At 36.7% G+C, this 19846-nt stretch overlaps 1 protein-coding gene across 1 annotated transcript; it reads left to right on the plus strand.

Moving 5' to 3' along the window:
- The first annotated feature begins 17783 nt into the window (after window positions 1–17783).
- LOC122093854 lies at window positions 17784–19313 on the plus strand. Its single transcript, XM_042664399.1, has one exon. It carries the CDS (start codon window positions 17943–17945, stop codon window positions 19311–19313), a length of 1371 nt encoding a protein of 456 aa, XP_042520333.1. The 5' UTR covers window positions 17784–17942.
- Window positions 19314–19846: the final 533 nt, after the last annotated feature.

Consider the following 19846-nt stretch of genomic DNA (forward strand, 5'->3'; position numbering starts at 1 on the left):
CTTCGCACACCTGTGGAGCCCTTAGAACCCCTTTCCAATTCCATTCCCAAACCTTCCATAGTTGAGCCCCCCAAGCTAGATCTTAAGGAGTTGCCATCTACTTTGAGGTATGCTTTCCTAAGGCCTGACCAGACTATTTCTGTAATAATTTCTTCAAATTTGACTTCTAGCCAGGAAGAGGAGTTACTTAAAGTGTTAAAAAGACAATAAGAAAGCCTTAAGTTGGACCATGGCTGATATCAAGGGTATAAATCCTTCCATTGTGCAACATCATATACATCTTATGGAGGATTCCAAACCATCCACGGAACCTCAAAGAAAAGTTAACCTTGTGATGATGGAAACCATTATGAAAGAGATCCTAAAGTGCTTGGATCATGAAATAATTTATCCTATTTTTGATAGCCAATGGGTAAGCCCAGTTCATGTAGTGCCTAAGAAGTCTGGTGTTAATGTAGTTCTCAATGCCAATAACGAACTAATTCCAACCCGTGTCCAATCAGGGTGGAGAGTGTGCATAGACTACAGGAAACTTAATGTGGCAACCTGGAAGGACCACTTCCCATTGCCATTCATTGACCAGATGTTAGAGAGGTTAACTGGACATAAATATTATTATTTTTTTATGGATATTTCGGATATAACTAGATTCCAATTGCTTTAGAAGATCAACATAAGACCACTTTTACATGCCCATATGGAACATTTGCTTACAGGTGTATGCCCTTTGGGCTTTGCAATGCCTCTGCTACGTTCCAAAGATGCATGATGAACATATTTTCTGATATGGTCAAAAATTCTTGGAAGTATTTATGGATGACTTTTCAATTCATGGGAATTCCTATTCTGAATGTCTTCACCATCTTTCCCTAGTTTTGAAAATGTGCATATCTAAGAATTGGATTTTGAATTGGGAGAAATGCCATTTTATAGTTAAATCTGGTATTGTTTTAGGTTATGTAGTCCAAGGAGGGAATTAAGGTAGATAGAGCTAAAGTAGATTTAATTGATAATTTACCATCTCCCCAAGCTGTTAAGGACTCCCGGTCTTTTCTGGGCCATGTTGGCTTCTACAGAAGGTTCATCAAGGACTTTAGTCAGTTAGCCCACCCTCTCACTGCACTACTTGCCAAAGATCAAATTTTTGAGTTTTCTAAAGAGTGCCTAGAATCCTTCAAACAACTTAAGAAGGAGTTTACCAATGCACCCATTGTTCAACCACTTGTTTGGACTAAACCTTTTGAACTGATGTGTGATGCTTTAGATTTTGCTATAGGAGCGGTTTTAGGTCAAAGGATTAATTAGTTGCCCACTATCATTTACTATGCTAGTAGGACCCTAAATGATGCACAAATCAACTATACAACCACTGAAAAAAAAATTTAGTTGTTTTGTTTACGTTAGAAAAGTTTCGGTCTTACTTAGTTGGTTCACATATGGTGGTGTATACTAACCATTCTACTCTTAAATACCTAGTTTAGAAGAAGGATGCCAAATCCTGTCTCATTAGGTGGGTTTTCCTTTTACAAGAATTTGATTTAAAAATTAGGGATAAGAAAGGAGTTGAAAACTTAGTTGCAGACCATTTATCCTGGCTTCCCAATTCCTTGAATGTTGGTTCTCCACTCAATGAGAATTTTCTAGATGAACAGCTACTTGCAGTGTCCAGTGAACCATGGTTTGCTGACATTGTCAACTTTTTAGTTTCAGGTGTGACTCCGAATCATTGGTCCACCCAAGATAGGTATCGTTTTCATTCCCAAGTTAAGCATTTCTTCTGGGACGATCCTTATCTTTTTAAAGTTTGTCCTGACCAAATTATTAGACGTTATATGCCTGATCATGAGCAACACTCAATTTTATCTTTTTGCCATGATCATGCATGTGGTGGACACTTTGGACCTAAGAAGATTGCCGCAAAGGTTCTCCAATGCGGATTTTATTGGCCCATTCTTTTTAGAGATGCTTTTGATTCTTACAAGACTTATCTCAGCTGTCAGTCTTTTGGTCATATCAGTAAGAGGAACATGATGCCCCTCAACCCTATTTTGGTAGTTGAGATCTTTGATGTGTGGGGCATCGATTTCGTGGGACCATTCCCTAATTCCTTTGGGAATTTGTACATACTTTTGACCGTTGATTATGTTTCTAAATGGATAGAGGCCATACCTTATAAATCTAATGACCACAAAGTGGTGATCAAGTTTCTCGAAGAAAACATATTTTCCCGCTTTGGTACACCACATGCTATAATTAGTGATAGGAGTACTCATTTTTGTAATCGGCCTTTTGAGGCCTTGATGAAAAAGTATGGGATCACCTATAAGTTATGTACCCCTTATCACCCCCAAACTAGTGGCCAAGTGGAGGTGTCTAATAGGCAGATTAAACAAATCTTAGAGAAAACTGCTAATCCCAACCGTAAGGATTGGTCCCTTAGGCTCATTGATGCCTTGTGGACCCATCAAACTGCATTCAAGACCAACCTTGGGCTATCAAGAAGCTCAACTTTGATTTTTCTAATGTTGATTTTCATCGTAGGCTCCAACTATCTGAGTTGGAGGAACTTAGGAATGATGCCTATGAAAGTTCTAGGATTTACAAGAAAAAGACCAAAGCTTTCCATGATAAGCACATTCTGCGCAAATCTTTTGTAATTGGTGATAAGGTCTTATTGTACAACTCTCAATTGCATATTTTCCTTGGTAAGCTTAGATCCTGATGTGATGGCTTGTTCATTGTCCATAATGTATATATCCCCATGGGGTCATGAAGATTCTAAATCCAGGAACAAGGGTAATTTCGAAGGCTAATGGTCAGCGTTTAAAATCGTTCCTCGAGTTTCCTACTACTGCTAGTGAAGAGGTCATGGATCTCCATGAACCTCTTTACATAGATGACTGACTTTTACCCAGGTATGACCCCCCTTGCATTGTCTTTGCTTTTAATTCTTTCCATGCATTGAGGACATTGCATGACTTAAGTGTGGGCGAGGGAAACCAGTTTTTACTTTTTTCCACTTTGTTTTGTTTGTTTTTCTTTTTATTTTTGAGCTTGCTAAGGATTAAGTTCTACTTTGGCTTTTGGTTAATGATCATACCATTCGGTCGCTTGATGTATGAATATAAGATTTTTTTTTTTTTTGATTAAGGTACCCATCTTGAACACATAAAAACCCTGTTGAGAAAAAAGAAACAAGCCTGTGCCTTGAGATGGGGCTCTCTTTTGAAAAATAAGAAACCTTGTTTTACGGTGCTGGACCATATGTAAGTCTGTGGGTTCTTGGTGCTCTTGATTTAGAGTTGAGACCTTCTTTTTAATTTGGCATATGTTGACAAATACGCAATTTTAAATGAAGTGTGGAAAATGGTATAAATGAAAAGTAAGAGTTGATTTCCTTAGAATTAAACAGGGCATTGTACCTCAGGAAGCATGATGTCTTGATTGAAATTCCTACGGAGGAAACTTCTGAAAGGACTCTAGCATCACTGTCTCTGTGGGCATATGCAAAAAGCGAAGCTACATAGTAACTTAGGTGTCTGGTGTTTACTACACCATGTCATTCAAGCCAACAGTAGTGGAGTAGGGTAGAGTTTATTATGAAAAAAAAAAAACCACACAGTAGGAAAGTATGTGTAAATGTCATCAATGCCTTGGTAACATGTTTGGTAAAAAACACTCCAACGCCTTAGTCTTGGGTTCCCTATTACCTCACAAGTGGTCTTACCTTAAGATAAGGATGTTTTGGAAAAGACAAGGTGAGTTCAGAATTAAAAAATATGCTTGTGCCTGGAATTGATATGGGGTATAAAAATTCAAGTGTGGGGGGTCCCTAGATCAAGTGTAAGAGGAGTTATCTTTGCTTCGGAGGTTTGGCCCTTACCTTTAGCTAAGGTTGGGATTTCATTTTTCTTTTCTTGAATTTTGGGTATATATTCACTTTAAACACTCACGAGACACAACCCGTCCACTAGGGGTGACCTAGGGGTTTAAAGGCTTGTTGCACATGCTAAGTGTAACCGTGATTCCTACGAAAGTGAGTTAGGTTTTTTGTTTTTATTATTTTTCTTTTTGTTTTGCTCGAGGACTAGCAAAGTCTAAGTGTGGGGGAATTCTGATGAGCACATTTATGTGTGAAATCTAGGGTAGTAAAACATGCATTTTACATAATTAGAATTGAATTACCTTGGGTTCTACTATCTTTTTACAGGTTTTATATTTTCAATGCCTTAAGGACTATCGGGCGCTATATCTCTAATTTTATACATAAAGAGGTCCTATTTATTTTCATGGTTATGAAGAGGACGAAATAATAATCATGATGGACGTGTTCAATTAAAAGTACACATTCGTTTGGTCAACCGTACAAGTGATTATTCTTTTCGGGCTAGAAAAAGAATAATGGATCAGAACTGAACTGATATGCAGAACCAGACCGTTTGTAGTTGTCCCAGGGGTATAAAAGAATATTCTAAATTTCAATAAGAATCAATGGACCACACCCCTTAAGTGATTGAAGATTCATTTTTGGTAACAACAACTACCTAGCGTAGTTGGTGAGTTGTGATACACAAAATCTCTTCCTTATTAGGAGGTCTCAAGTTCAAACCTCTTGGTTGTTATTTTTTTAGAGGTTTTTTTTAGAATATTTTCTCTCTCCTACTCATCACTCAAAGGAGATCGGCCAAAGGGTTTCTTGCGCAAGAGGAGAGAGAAATAAGGAAATAAAAGAGAAAAATAGAAAAAAAGGGAGAAAAAAAAAAAAAAAGACAAGGGCATGGATGGAACTAACCCTAATTGTTGGTCTCTCCCTATTTCTCTATAAATAAAAAAGGTTCAAAGGGAGAGCACGGCTAGTGATTATTTTTTAGCTCTCTTTTTCTCTCTTCTTAGGCGCAATTCTATTTTTAGGGTTTTATCTCTTTCTCTAGTTCTCTTCTCTAGGTTTAGTCTCTTTTAGTTCTTCTTACTTTTTGGTTAAATACTTTTGTAATGGAGTTTTAATTAATGAATGCAAGTTTTTTTTCATGTTTATGGTTTATGGTATCGTAATTTTAATTCTCTAGTTCAAGGTTTAGATCGAGGTAATAAGATCCAAGCTTTAAAGCATCTCTGTTCAAGTTCAAGTTTCTCTTTTAGATTTATCTTCTCTAGTACTAGCAATTTCAGATTTGGTTTATTTCAGATCTGGTTTTTAGTACTGATAGTATTTCAATCTCAATCAAGTTTTTAATTTCAAATATTAACGTTCTGGTAGGCAGGCTTCTCATAAATCTTCTCTCCCCCCTCTCATTCCCTCTCCTGACTATCCTTTCCTTCTTAACTTAGGTTTTTAGTTTCAATCTTTACTTTATTGTTTTCCCTTTTCCCTAAGGTCCTTGGCTTGATGCATGTATTGGCTTTGTCCCTCTTTAGCTATGGATCATCTTTTTGTTGTGTTTATTTTCAGTTATTTACTTTGCCTCCTTTTCCCTAAAGCTAAGTAGTGAAGCCCTTGTAAGAGTTACTCTCTAGTCAAGTAAGAAAGCTTGCATTATTTGCGGTGCATCCCTCAGGCTATGTAGAGAAACCTACTTGTGTGCCTCTCTCTAGCCTTCATCCCTTTTATTTTATTTTATTTCAGCACTTTTACTTTCAGTTATTTACTTTTTATTTGTGTGGTTTAAAGTATTTAAATTCCTAGATGTGTTGGTTAGGAGGCTTTTAGATGCATGTGTTTTAGGGCGGTAGTTAGAAGTAGATCACCAATATCAATCGTTACACTTTCGCATTACTAAAAGTAGCTTAAAATAAAGTGGCTGCTCTCCTTGTGTTCGACCCGTTAGCTACACTGATCCGTACGCTTGCTGTTACTTTTAAAATTCAAACAGACACACATAAGAGACTAGCTCTCTTTTTTTTCCAAAGTTTATACAAATAAAAGACAAAGAAGCACTAGCATCAATGAAGTTTTGCTATAGTGGCTATAAGATACATTTTGTCTGTTTTGGCTAATAACCCTCTACTCCCAAATATTTATTTCCTTTTATTAATGAATTACCATAGTACTGCCCATGTTCTAAGGTTTTGGTTTTGAATTCTGCGTATAGAATTAGATTCACGATTTGGAACCACATATGTATCGAATTCCTGAATTGGACTTAAAAATAAAAAATAAAAAAAATTAACTTTTCAATCCCTTTCTGAGGTTATGATGCTGTGATTTAGGATCAATTTTTTCTCCACTCAAGGTGAAAAGAGATTTTATTTGCATCTAATCCTCTTTTCTATATGGGATCTTACCCATTGTTCGACAAATTTGGATTGTTTCCAATTCTTCATCCAATGGTTTTAGATCAAACTCTTTTCCCCCCAAAACAACACTTTTTTTTTTGGCTCGAAGTCAGAATTGTATTAAAAATTGAAAAAGGAGTACAAGAGTATCACTTAGTAGAGAGGGATGCACACCTTCGGCATTGCCATCAACAGGGGTCCTTCACTACTATCTACAAAATCTAAATCTAGACATAGATAAGATATCATTCTTAATTTCGTCAGACACATAATGAGGGAACTCTTCCATAGTTCCAGAGAGACCTATCTTTGCTGCATTTTTTGTAAGATAATCTGCAATTGGATTACTTTCTTGGTAGCAATGGGATATTTTCCATGCAATAAAGGTGAGATATCCTTGCAAAGCAATCCAATTTTGTTGAACAAACCAAGGAACTGATTTAGCTTGGATTGCAGTCACAACCGCTACAGAGTCAGATTCAATCCTCAAATTCCCCACTTCAAGTCTCATTGCAAGTCGAATTCCTTCAATCAGCCCTCTAAACTCTGGATAGAAGTTTTTCTGGATTTCAAGATAATATTTGAAAGAGAAAATCACATTCCCATTATGATCACGAAGCACCCCTCCTACTCCCGCTCTCCCAGGATTTCCATTTGAGCTACCATCCACATTTACCTTTATCCAATTCACCTGAGGTTTGCACCAGTGAACCTCTATAATATGACTTGTAAGGGTTGGTACTGCTTGAAGGACAAGCTTCTTGCAACATAAGAGGTCATTTGGAGATCAAATGATTCCTTTCAAGTTAAGACTAGCCTCTTTTAGATCTTGAAGCACACTAGCAAAGACCAGGTTTGCCCCCGTCCCTTTACTACCAAATCTTCTTAGGTTCCTTTCTTTCCAAATGTTATCAGCAACCAAAATAAATCCTGTAACCCACGAATCTTTGACAGCTAAGATCCTTTTCTTCCTCTTCCACCAAGTTATTAGTTCTAATAAAGAAGAGTGGCCTTTCCAGTGTAAGCAGAAACAGTGAAAAAACCTTGTCCAAACTTACAATGACATTCTGCACTCCAAGAAAATATGTGAGATAGACTCAAAAGCCGTCTCACAGAGGACACACTTGGAAGCTAGTGGGCAATTTCTCATGAATTAATCTCCATCCAAAAGTTGACTAGCGTGGAGATAAGTGATTCCCCCAAACCAAATTATGCCAAGCTACTTTGGGCTTTTGACTTCGAATATCATTCCAAGCAGAATTTGTACTGAACTCCCCTGTGGTCGTTCGGCTCCAAACACACTTGTCTTCTATGTCTTCTCTAGGAATATTAATATTAGAAGCATAAAGAAATATATTCCGTAAAAGAGAAGAGCTTACCTCAGGGAAAGCCCACTTGTGGTTGTGAATAAAATCCGCTACCTTCCTCTTGGAAGAGAAAAGTTGAGGTTCAAGTACTGACAACTCTTGTATAGCAGCCGCTCCAATTCATCTGTCCTTCCAACAGTCTATAGATATACCATTGCCCACAATCCATCTTTCCTTGCTTGATGTGAAATTCCGCATCCTTTTAAGCCCAGGCTAGATAATAAAGGAATTATACCCCTTTCTGAGACCTCCATCTTTACTCACAAATCTTCCTTTAATTAATCTACTCCAAGCTGAGTTAGAATGTTTAATGTGCCCCACCTGTTTGCAAAGAAGAGCTTTATTCACATCTCTTAATCTGCGAATTCTAAGTCTTCCTTCTTGCCTTGGCTTATAGACTGTGTCCCATTTTACCGTCACTCCCTTTGTTGAGTCAGAATCTCCTGTCTAGATGAAGTTCCTCATCCATTGTTCCATAACTTTCAGAAGAAAGCTAGGCCACCAATATATTGAGAAATGATGTGTGGGCATACCTAATATCATTAAACGAACTAGCTTCACCCTTGCTGCCATAGATAGTAACTTCCCTTTCCAGCTTGCCATTCTCCCTTTAATTTTGTCCATTACTGGCGTCAAATGCTCCCTTTTACACTCCCTTTGAAGATTTCCACCCCTAAATATTTAGTAGGAAAATTACAATGGGGATTCCAAGGGTGTCTGAAATAATCTGTTTCCTATCTAAGCCCATTCTTCCAAGGAAAAGCTTGCCCTTTTCCAAATTGATTTTCTGCCCAAAAAATTCTTGATACTTAGTTTAAAAAGCATTTATGTGCCTTACATACCTAATGGAACTATTCAGAAAGATAAATATATCATCTGCGAATAAAAGAAAGCCTGGCACGTCACTTCTCTAAGATCCTAAAGAGGGAGCAATTTCTTCTTCTGAATCAAGGATCGAATAACCCTACACAAAACTTCTTCAGCAAGGATGAATAAAATAGGAGATAATGGATCACCTTGCCTAAGCCCTCTCTCTGCACCAAAGAACCCTACTGGGCCTCCATTAAGCATAATAGAAATCTTGGCGGATAGCAAGATTTGATGTAATCAGGCAATCCATTTTTCTGAAAAGCCAAATCTGCTCAAGACTTGGTATAAGAAAGTCCAAGAGACCATATCAAATGCTTTCTGAATGTCATTCTTAATACCCATTCTTCCACCTCTGGTATATATAAACCTACGATTTGCTAGTTCAGAAGCAAGGCAGATATTGGATTGGGTTACCTTGCCCTTCTGGAAGGCTCCTTGCTCATCAAAGACCAGCCTTGGAAGCAAAAAACAAAACCTTAAAGCCATGATCTTTGAGAGAGTCTTTGGTACCAAAGAGAGATATATCTAAATCTATATCTATAAACTGCATTTTTTCATAGATATATAGATATATCTCTCTTTGGTAACAAACCCCAAACTAGACACTTTTGCATTCCCAATGGTGAGTTATGAAATGAAATATTTCGTTGGTTTCAATCAGAAAAAAAAAAAAAAAAAAAAAAAAAAAAAAAAAATTTCTTTCGTCGGTCTATATCTATAAAAAAATGCAGTTTACTAATGGATGCAGATATGGTGACTTCTTATTTTATTTTTCTATTTTTGTTAAATATATGGACAGTTCAATTCAGTATGTCCAAAATGGACCGGATGTGTTTATGTTTGTGAGGAAGGAATCGCAAACTATTGATCTAATGACAGAGTAGTTGATATTGATAGAAGAGACTAGGTAGCTAGCAGAAATGTAATAATCTCATTGTTGATCTCATCAAGTAATCATGCGATAAGGCTTTGCGGAATTTATATTCAAAGTAATAATCAACGCAGTGTAAGACTTGCACTTTTAGATAAGAGATTCCTGTCATGTCTATAGGATTAAGATCTTTAATAAAATATAATCTATAAATCTAATAGATCACCATAGAAAGATTAAAAACACTAAAAATTGGAAAAAATGGTAAATAATGAAAGCGTATTTTTTTTGTGATCCATAATCAAGGGAAATGCAGTGAGGATCCTTGTGATCTACCTTAGAAGTTGCTTCTCCTCTATTCCCTTATGATCACTGGCTAGATGAGGAATCTGAATGCACAAGGGAGAAAGTCATAAGAAACCCTATCTCTTTCTTACTTCTCCTTCTTTCCAGAATGCATACATTACGAATAAATATTTGTATTAGAGGAGGGTCCTAGCTTTCTATTTATACATTTTCCCAATGGATCCACTCATCACAAGCCCAATGGTTAAATGAAGCCTATACCAAAGTCCAATTGTCTTAGTTAATTAGACCAAATAATTAGCACGGTTTTATCAAAGCACAAATACCCTAATAAATATAAGTCTGCATAAGGAATATCCTAACAATGTCTACTCTCAATTCTCTAATTCATTTCAGATAGGTGGAATTGACTGAGTTGAAATAGGATAGGATAATAAGGGAGATGCTATAGACCGCCCCAATGGTTTTTGTGCAGAGAAATGGTTGTGCATCATCTGAATTCCTCCCATTAATGTGTAATACATTGTTCAAGATTTGAGGACTTTGCCATGAGTTACATTCTCTCCCCCCCCCCCCCCCCACCCCACCCCAACCCACCCCCACCCCAATCGCATTAGATTATAGGAATCTAAGGAAGCAATCCTATGTCTAATTTCAGGTTTTAAAATTATTGTTGGGGAACAAATTTCCTTGACCAATTAATCATCTTAGAACTTTACTGATGACTTATTTTTATGATACAAAAGAAAGCCGATTGGAATTTTCACTAAGAGATATACATTTGACAGGAGAAGACTCCCCATGCTGCCAATTTAGGGGTAATCTCCTAAACCACACCAATGACAGTGTGTGGAATAGTATCATTCACATGGGGCCTACATGGTTTGTGAGAAAAAAAAATATATATATCCTCTAAAATAGTGTATAATATATTACCTGAGAGAGAGATCTCCATGGTAATCCTAAACTTTTTTTTTATTGCTAAAATGTATAGTATGGTACTCCTAAACAGTACTATATATTTTACTGAAGAAGCTTGTGGGAGAAATATGCGAAGGGATCTTCTCTCTACGAGATATTTATGACTGCCTCCCTTAGCATAAAGTTTGATAAGTTCCAAACCCTTGATAGTGGTTCAGATTTATTTATTTATTTTTTTTTTTAACCTAGTAATATGGGAAAAAATAGATGGGCTATTTTAGAAGGATTTGAATCCTATCTAATTCTTAATCATTCAATTATTATCCAATTCTCTTTGTGTGCGTAATATTTATATATTTTCAAAATCTAACAATTGTGTTAGTTTTTTAGAATTGAAACTCATTTTAACCCCTCAAAAGTTTCAAAACCGTTGAATTTTGAAAATGTAGAGGTATCACGCGCATAGAGAGAATCGGATAATTAAAATTGGAGAGGAGCCAGATCCATTGAGGAAGACCTTTGAAGAGGTTGGGATCCACATTGCGTCCATGTAGATACTGTCTACTGATGCATACGATGCGAATGATAAGATCATGATCCATGTAGATGTTTTCTGCTTTGGGTGTCTTGGTCAGAGGCCTTGAGGTTGATTGGTATTTGTATGGTTTTCAAAAAGCGTCTTACATGGATGGGGTTAATTGGCTCCTACTTATAGGTCACGAGTTTTTTCCTTCACTCACTGATGTGGGATTGTTCCCTTGCAAAATTCTTTATAGGTGGACTATGCCAAAAACATTCTCTCTACAAAAAATCTCCCTTCAACCTAAATTTGGTTCCTCTGCATGTACATTCACTTAGACATACATGTGGAGTAGGATTCAACACCTATCCCATTTTCTACCATTACAAAAGCGAAGATTAGTGATATGTTGGATCCTCACACGTAGGTTAACCAGGTGAACGAGTATGCAATGGATCCAAATTTCCATAACGAACCGTAGAAGCTCATTCGGATTTGTTGCAAATTTCGTCACCAAAATCGAAGAGTCATTTGGGACCCCCAATTCCAAGTCCATTTCATCTAAATATATGGTTGCATTGGAGGCTTGAAATCTCCCTTGAGGAACACACCTCAATTTAGAATCAACTGGTGTGACAAGGAAACCATTTAAATCGAGCCCAATTTATAAGTCATTCGAAGCTAGGCAATTCAATATTTGAATCTCTTGGGAAGAATAATAGACCAACCCACCCTTTTTTGAAAAAACCACAATCAATAATTAAGGCTCAGGAGGTGGGAGCTAAGAAGGTGGCTGTTAGGACCCACGGTAACGTTTCTAGGAAGGTTATTAAATGAATTGCCTACGTTGGAATATAAGGGGGCTTAATGCTCCTGAAAAACAAAGGAGGGTTAAGCACATGTTGACTGAAAAAAAAATATAAACCTAGGGATTCTGGTTGAAACAAAGGTGATCTGTGTTTTCTTCTTTGATGAAAGAGCGGAAGTATTTTCATAATTGTAAAAAAAGAGAAGCCAATAGAATTGGGGGTGGGTTGGGATGACTCTCACTTGGAAGTAGAAAATCTGTTTGCTGCTTCTCAGCTGACGCATTTGAAAATTAAAATAAGAGGGCCATCCATGGAATTTTTGTGTTCAGCAGCGTATGCTTCAAATAGTGTGGAAGTAAGGAGAGAGTTGTGGAGGGATGAATTTTTGGCAGCATATGCAACAACTCGGGAAGAGACCATTATTCAGGCTCATGACTTCCCAGAGGAGTTGAGGAGTTGAATAGTTTAATGAAAGATGATTCGGAATTCAAGGCTATCATAGAATGTAATCTTTCTTGTTGAGTTCTCTCTTTGTAATGCAAGGCCTATCCTGTTTGGTTTCAAGGAGCCTCTTTTCCTTTCTTATGGTCAGTTCAAAGAAGGAGATTGAGGCTGCCTTACTTTTCATATTTTTCTTTTCTTATTACAATACACATCACTTATCAAAAAAAAATAAATAATTAAGGCTTCTATCTCCAGTTTCAAACGGTATAGATAGGGTTTGCATGGCCCTCTAAACCAAACTTTCATCTTCTTCACCTCCTTCTGTGACCACGTCCGCATCTCTCACCGAGACTGTTAATGGTTGTCGATCATCAGTTCTCAACTCTCCTGCAAGCCGCCTTCTTCTTCTTCTTCTTATACTCACCTATTTCCTATTTAATAAGAAAGAAGCTCTTCAATCGATGAGAAAGCCGACCAGACCAGAACATCGGACTCCCATGCCACCTATTTTTCTTTTTGTTCTCACCATAGAACGAGAAGGTGGAATGTGTTGGAGAGCACGTACGTTCCAGAATATATGGACTGCATTCTCCAATCAACTCGTTTATGAGAGCTAGAAGCTTAGAACACATACATATATTATATATACCAAACAAGGTAAGGTTCTGGCAGACTCAAAACGTGTTCTCAACCAGCAGGAATGCATAGCAATTAAACACGTACACCCTCACATTATTATTATTATTATATAAAATTTAGGATTTATTTATGATATTAATAATACTAATAACAAATTAATTGACGACGATCGAACATGGCTTAAATTAAGATTAATTATAATGATAAAGCCATAGAGGGACATGCTTGCTTGCATGGTTTATTCAATCTATATAGTCCTATTTTTTTTTTTTTTTTTTTTACCTAGGGTATCCGGATCTTTGAAGTTTGACCCGACTAGTCCCTAGAATCACTATGATACAGCTTACACAGGATTGGGTCAGTCCGAGATGGAAACTCTCATACCATGCAAACCAATTGCGCGAAGTAGGTGCAACGACGAAAGTTTGATCACGGGACCTCTCTTTCTGAGGCGGAGTACTATGTCCCCTCCAAACCAATTGCGCTACGATACTACAGTAGGGACCTCCTGCCCTGTCTCTACGGTACTACTGTTAATAAGCTGACTACTTGCAAGGAAGGATTTGGTCGAGCAGCTAATTAATTATATTTTTTTCTACGAATAGAATAGATTTATACCCTAATTTGTTGCTTAAACAGAAAGAAATCTCCTCACGCATCTTCATGTAATCCATCCTTTGTAGCTACCTAGCTAGAATGCTTGGTTATCTTGTTGGAGCTAGTGGTGTATGTTTATTGCTACATCTTCAAATAAAATAACGGCTTAGACTTGCACTCTTATTCTTATCAAGTCACAGTGATGTCATGAGGAAGACCTCATTTTTTTTCCCCTCTCCAATAATTCTATTTAAATGATTATTTTTTCCTCCTTTTATATTTGTATTTTTGACTTGTAGAAAGTGTGAATGACTATTTTTGTATTTTTAGGTGTCTCATGTGTCCCCCCAATGTAAGTTTGGGTGTTTGAGGTTGAGGTTTTCTTGTGGCGGGGCAATCCCCAAGAGGCCTAGAGATAATGGTCGTCCATATCCTTGAGTTATGTGGTCCTCTCCTATCCTTGTTATCTTTTATTTATTTATTTATTTATTTTTAATATATATAGAGAGAGAGAGTTTTCTCCTTTACTAAAAAAAAAAAAAAAAAAAAAAAAGAAGTGAAGCTAGAAAACCTTAAGTGGTGCCAATAAGAAAATCCCCTCACACCCCACCCCCCTAAAAAAAAAAGTTAGTTTTCAATGTAACATTTTGTGGTGAGAGAATCTCACTCTTGGGTGAATGAGTCCCATTTTGAGTTTGAAGTCATCAAGTGCTGAATGAGTCCCCAAAAGACTCTAGAGTTAAGTCCCACCCTTGAGTTAAGTGGTCCTCAAGCTCCTTTTTGATCTTTGTTATCTTGTATTTCATTCTTTCTTTTGCAAAAAGCCATTATTTTCTATCTTATTTTACATTTTTGTTTTGAGTTGCATCATCTTCCTTAGTCCTACTGGGTGTTTGAAATATAGTGAGGAATTCTATAAAATAACCTCAACTGTGGGTCATCAATTGTAGGGCTTTCTTTACATGTACTCTTGTAGGAGCCAAGTAATGTTTCCAATAACTGGGGATTGGGATTTTTGTTTTTGATTCTAAGTTGGGAGGGAGATAAAATCCATTAAAATCCCTGATTTAGCTAAACTACATAAACAACAAGTAATTATGGGTTTACTTCGTGACAACAACAAAAAAATTAGCCTTATCAATTTAATGAGTTCAGCTACATGGATCTATACAAAAAAAAAAAAAAAAGTTTCCTAGGTGATATTTCCTTTGAAGTTTTAATTGTGTGTAGAACCTTTGTATTTGGTTGTGAGCCTTCACTTGATGGCACCAATCTTGCAAATTTATATGATTATCAGAAAATCAATAAATTTATAAATTAACACATATTCTTAAGGCAAAAGGTTTTGAGCACCGTTGTGCATGATGCGTGATCAGAGTTAACAATTCGGCCAAATAATTCGAGAATTATTCGGCCGAACAGAATTTTTCCGAATTAAATAAAAAATTCTGACCGAATCCAAATTAAAAATAAAATTCGATAAAAAACGCGCTTTTTACTAATTTGAATTTAAAACGCGAATAATTCGGGCTGAATCGAATTAAACCGAATTATTCGGTCCACTTAAACAGTATTAAAAAAAAAAAAACAAACAAACAAAACGTCATATATGAAACCCATGGTACCCACCACCGAAATAGTTTTTTTTTTTCATCTTCTTCTCCCCCAAATTTCCTCCTCCTTCTTCCCATATTTTTTCTCCACCTAATTCTTCTGTAACAATCATACGAATCTACTCTTTGTTTCATCTCTTTCTCATAACTTCATCAGTTCATCCTAAGATAGGGGAGATATCAAGCCTTGATGGATAATTTGAGATTCCGGGGGACCAGGACAGATTCATATCGCCGTATCGATCAATCTTCTTTTATATTGTTGCTTTAATTTTGAAAAATTGGTGCATCTTAGTTCAATATGGGTCTTGTGAACCCAAGCAAAAGAATAGTGAAAATTTTTTGTTGTCAATTTATTTATTTTTTTTATTGTAGTTGTAATCTTGCTTTCACTGTTTTGGAGCCTAATCTATTTCATGAGTAGAAATTGGATTACAATAACCATTACTTCCATCGCTCAATGACAATTTTTTCATAGTTTTTTACTTTATTGTATAAATTAATTTGCTCTTTCTAAGTATACAAATCAAGTTAATAACTTGATAAATAAAAAATATACAATAAACTATAAAAATAATATCCAAATTTTTTGCCTGACTTTTATTTTTTTAATCGAATAATTCTCGAATCCGAATCCGATTCCGATTTTTATTTTGTCCGCTTTTTTGACCGCTTTTTTGACCGAATCCTTAAATTAACCAATCGAATTATTTCAAATAATTCTCTGCCCTAATAATTCCCGAATCCGAATTTGCTAACTATGTGCGTGATCATGCACATAACCATTAAGTTGGATGAGATCAATGACGGTTGTGTGTATGATCGTGCACCATGCATGCACAAATCCTATCCCCTATTCTTCGATTCTACATGTGCTATCTATTGGGTACAATTTTCTTTTGATTTCAAATTACCATTAGCAACCCCAAGGGGATAGCGCTTCCTAAGTTCAATTCCTCTTACCTCCATGGGGCTACTCACATGGGGGTATTTAATGCTCTTCATAGCTTTCGGTGAAAGTTGAATGGTTCTCATTCAATCCTTCTATGACCAGATCCATGTGGTTGTGGAGTATCAATCCACATAGAATCCTTTCTATCTTTGGCAACCATATATTCTTATATGGCACCTTTAGGACTCTAGCTGATCCATATATCTTATGATAGGAATAATTATCGCATGTGATATCCAAAATGATTGTAATTGATTATTATCTCAACCTTCTTAGTTTGTGTGGATCGACTAAGGCATTCTTGTGTAACCTATATATACTCTCTATTGAGAGAATTCTAATACAAAGAAATATTCATTCTGACATGGAGTTAGCATGAGCGTGCGGTACTAGTTAGGCCAAAGTATCCCGTTGTTAAAAAAAAAAACTATATATCCTGAGAAAATAATTATGACTACAAACATGGGTTAGCTTATAGCATTTATGTTTCTTAATTTGCTTTCCAAGTGCTCTTATTCTCATGTCGATTAAGGAAGACAGTTTGATATTTATTAAGGACGTTACAACACCAGCTCACACTCCCACTTTGACCAAGTCTCACAAGTCAAGTGTCCCGCCCAAGAACTGTTACTTTCAACATAGTTGAGGACTCTAATCTGGATCAGGATGTAACTCTTGTGAACATACACGACATTTGTAACTCTTGAACTTATAAATAGAGCATGATCCTAGTCGTGAGACTAAGGAAGACTTCAACCAAATCTTAAACTCTTTCAATTTTGATAGCCTGCATTAGCTTGCAAGCAAGTGATTAAACGTACATAAGGGTACTTAATTTTTTTCATTTACCATAACTATAAGTGTTAGATCTCTTTACAAACACCAAGTCAAAATCACGTATGCCACCAAGAGCTGATGATTGGAGAATAATGATGTGCAATGTAGTCGTTCTTTCTAACAACAACAGTAAGAATTAGCCAGTTATAACTACTCTATTAGATTACTACGAGTTAATTAATTAGTAGGTTTAACATGCAGTATATATAAGAAAATTAACTTGTTGTAAAACGAAAAATTCTTGGTTCCTAATGGTTTGTTAGATATGAGATGAGTTCATCATTTGTATTCTCAATCAAAGGGCTGCATCGATCCTAGCTATAGCTAGCTACCATAAAGAAATAAAGATTAACATATATATATATATGGATATATTATTTGTGAATGCACAAACTTATATACATGGGACTACGTACAGATAGATAATAATAATAATAATGATAATAATAATTTATAGATCTAATTAATTCCGTTTAATAAGGAGCTGATTAAGTTAAACATCTACACCGACGACAATTAATCAATCATTTTCATGGGGCAGAAGTGGAGCAGAAGTGTGTCTCATCCACTTATAGACAATGCATTGTCTGCAATTATAGTGAAGCCGAAGTAGCCTTAAAATAAATAAATAAAGCAGCGGTTATGTTATGTAGTAAGGGTTAATGAGAGAAAAAACATGGAAATCACTACTAGGTAGGAAAGGTTATGCAACATTCATGCTCGGCACGTATGTTCTCACCCACTCCCTTTAAGTCTTAAGTTAACCCAATAATTATGAGACGACTTTCTTCCTTCCTTCTTCACTTCTTCCTTTTATAAAAACCATCCATGCATAATAGACCTCCCTGACATCGATCAGTTGTCCATCTCCATCTCCATCTCCATCTCAGAAATTTTGAGCCTTCGATCAACACGTACAATTAATGTCGCTTCAGGTGCCCAATGTACCTTCCCTGCAGGAAGAAGATCATGACGATAATCTTTGTATCAGCATTGAAGGGTTCCATGGGTCATTAGTAAAACAACCAATGAGGTATGAAGAAGGCACTCATCATCATCATCATCTTTATCATCCTTCCTTGCTGTTGCCACCCATTAAAGTTATCCCTCTAAGTCCTCCCACTCTGCCTCCTCCAAAGCACCATTTCATAAGTGCCAGCCTCCCGGGTTCCGCAACAGCGTCACCTCGATCTGTTGGGGCTGGGCTCCCTCATATGAACAACGGCAGCAAGAAATGGAGAAATCACCAAGCTGATCAGCAGCAGGGGGCATCATCTTCACTGCCAATCCACCCTGCTCTCTCCCATCACCAAACTTTTGGTCTCCCTGGCTCCAAGGTAGAAAGTCATTTACTAAGAAGCAAGTCATGTGGGGAGGGGAGAACCTCTGCTCCATCTCATGCATTTGATCTGTTCTCAAGAAAACTATGTAGTCGTCGTAGCAGGAGGCATCATAAGGAGAATGATGATGATGACGAGGTCTACACCGAATACAAGAATAAGCGCAAGAATGCGGTGAGAGGTGGTAATAGGAAGAAGGCAGCAGCTAATAAAGATCAGTACAATCATAAGCCAAAGAATAAGAAGAATGAAAGACTACACAAATTCAAATGTAGTGCTCTGTGTCTTTTCTTGGCAGGGTTTGGTAGGGGAATAAAGCCACTAGTCACAGGTCGAAGAAATAAGGATATTGGAGAAGCCGTAGTAGTAAGGGATGATCATGAGAGCAGAAATATTGTGATCTCAAGAACAGTTTCCTTGGAGAAATTTGAATGTGGGTCATGGTCTTCATCAGCCATAATTAACGATGATTATGTTGATCATGTTGTTATTGAAGATCCTCCTCCTCCTCCTCCTCATCATCATCGTCGTGATCATCATCATCAGTCATCAATGCATCATCATCAACAACATTTGTATTTTGATTTGCCCCTGGAGTTGATTCAAAACTGCAGAAATGATGCAAATAATTTCCCCGTCACAACAGCTTTCGTCTTTGACAGTGCAGATCGAAAGGGAAAGGGTAAGGGAAAAGGAAAGGGAAAGGGAAAGCGAAAAGGAAAGATGACCTTCATTATGTTGAAGAAGAGCTCATCATCAAGAACATCATCAGCAGCACCAAAGAATAAGTCACATGATCCATCATCATCGAGACCTCATCATCACCGTCATCAGGTTCGATTATCTACCACTACTAGTAGTGGCTCATCACAAGCTTCTTGCATTTCACCCCGTTTGCGCAAGGCAAGAGATGACTTCAATGCATTCTTACAGCAAGCACAGAATGCCAATTAGACACATATTTTGTATAAATAACTTATATGTAACTTGCGCATTCTATCGTACGTGTCATATATATATATATATATATATAGAGAGAGAGAGAGAGAGAGAGAGAGAGAGAGAGAGAGATAGTAAAATTTGTGTTTTTGATAGTGTATGTCCTTGAAGTGTCCCTCTGATGATCAAGATGATGACGATGGTATCTGTTTACAACATATTGCTGCCGCCAAATCCCGTTATATTGGTTTTAATGGATGTGCAGGTCCATTATGTTCTGATCTTAATTTGTTCAGTACTACTAAAGCATTATTAATCTGAGAAAGGAATATTATGTCTTAATATAAATCAAGTATAATGTTAAGTAGTTAATTCATACGTACACATGATCAAGAACAGATTTCAGGTGGGCAGATTGATTATATGTTAATAACAGATTAATTAGGTCATGCATGATCTCCTACTGACGATGTTTGCCATCACAAGTTTCTCTGATGTACGTTCTGATTAGAACAGGAACGCAGATACTTCATCTTGAATCTACTGTA

This window comes from Macadamia integrifolia, chromosome 11, assembly GCF_013358625.1.
Source record: "Macadamia integrifolia cultivar HAES 741 chromosome 11, SCU_Mint_v3, whole genome shotgun sequence".
Classification (NCBI taxonomy): domain Eukaryota; kingdom Viridiplantae; phylum Streptophyta; class Magnoliopsida; order Proteales; family Proteaceae; genus Macadamia; species Macadamia integrifolia.

Coding starts and splice junctions, on each gene's coding strand:
- LOC122093854 (XM_042664399.1), top strand. CDS start 17,943: ATGTCGCTTCAGGTGCCCAATGTACCTTCCCTGCAGGAAGAAGATCAT.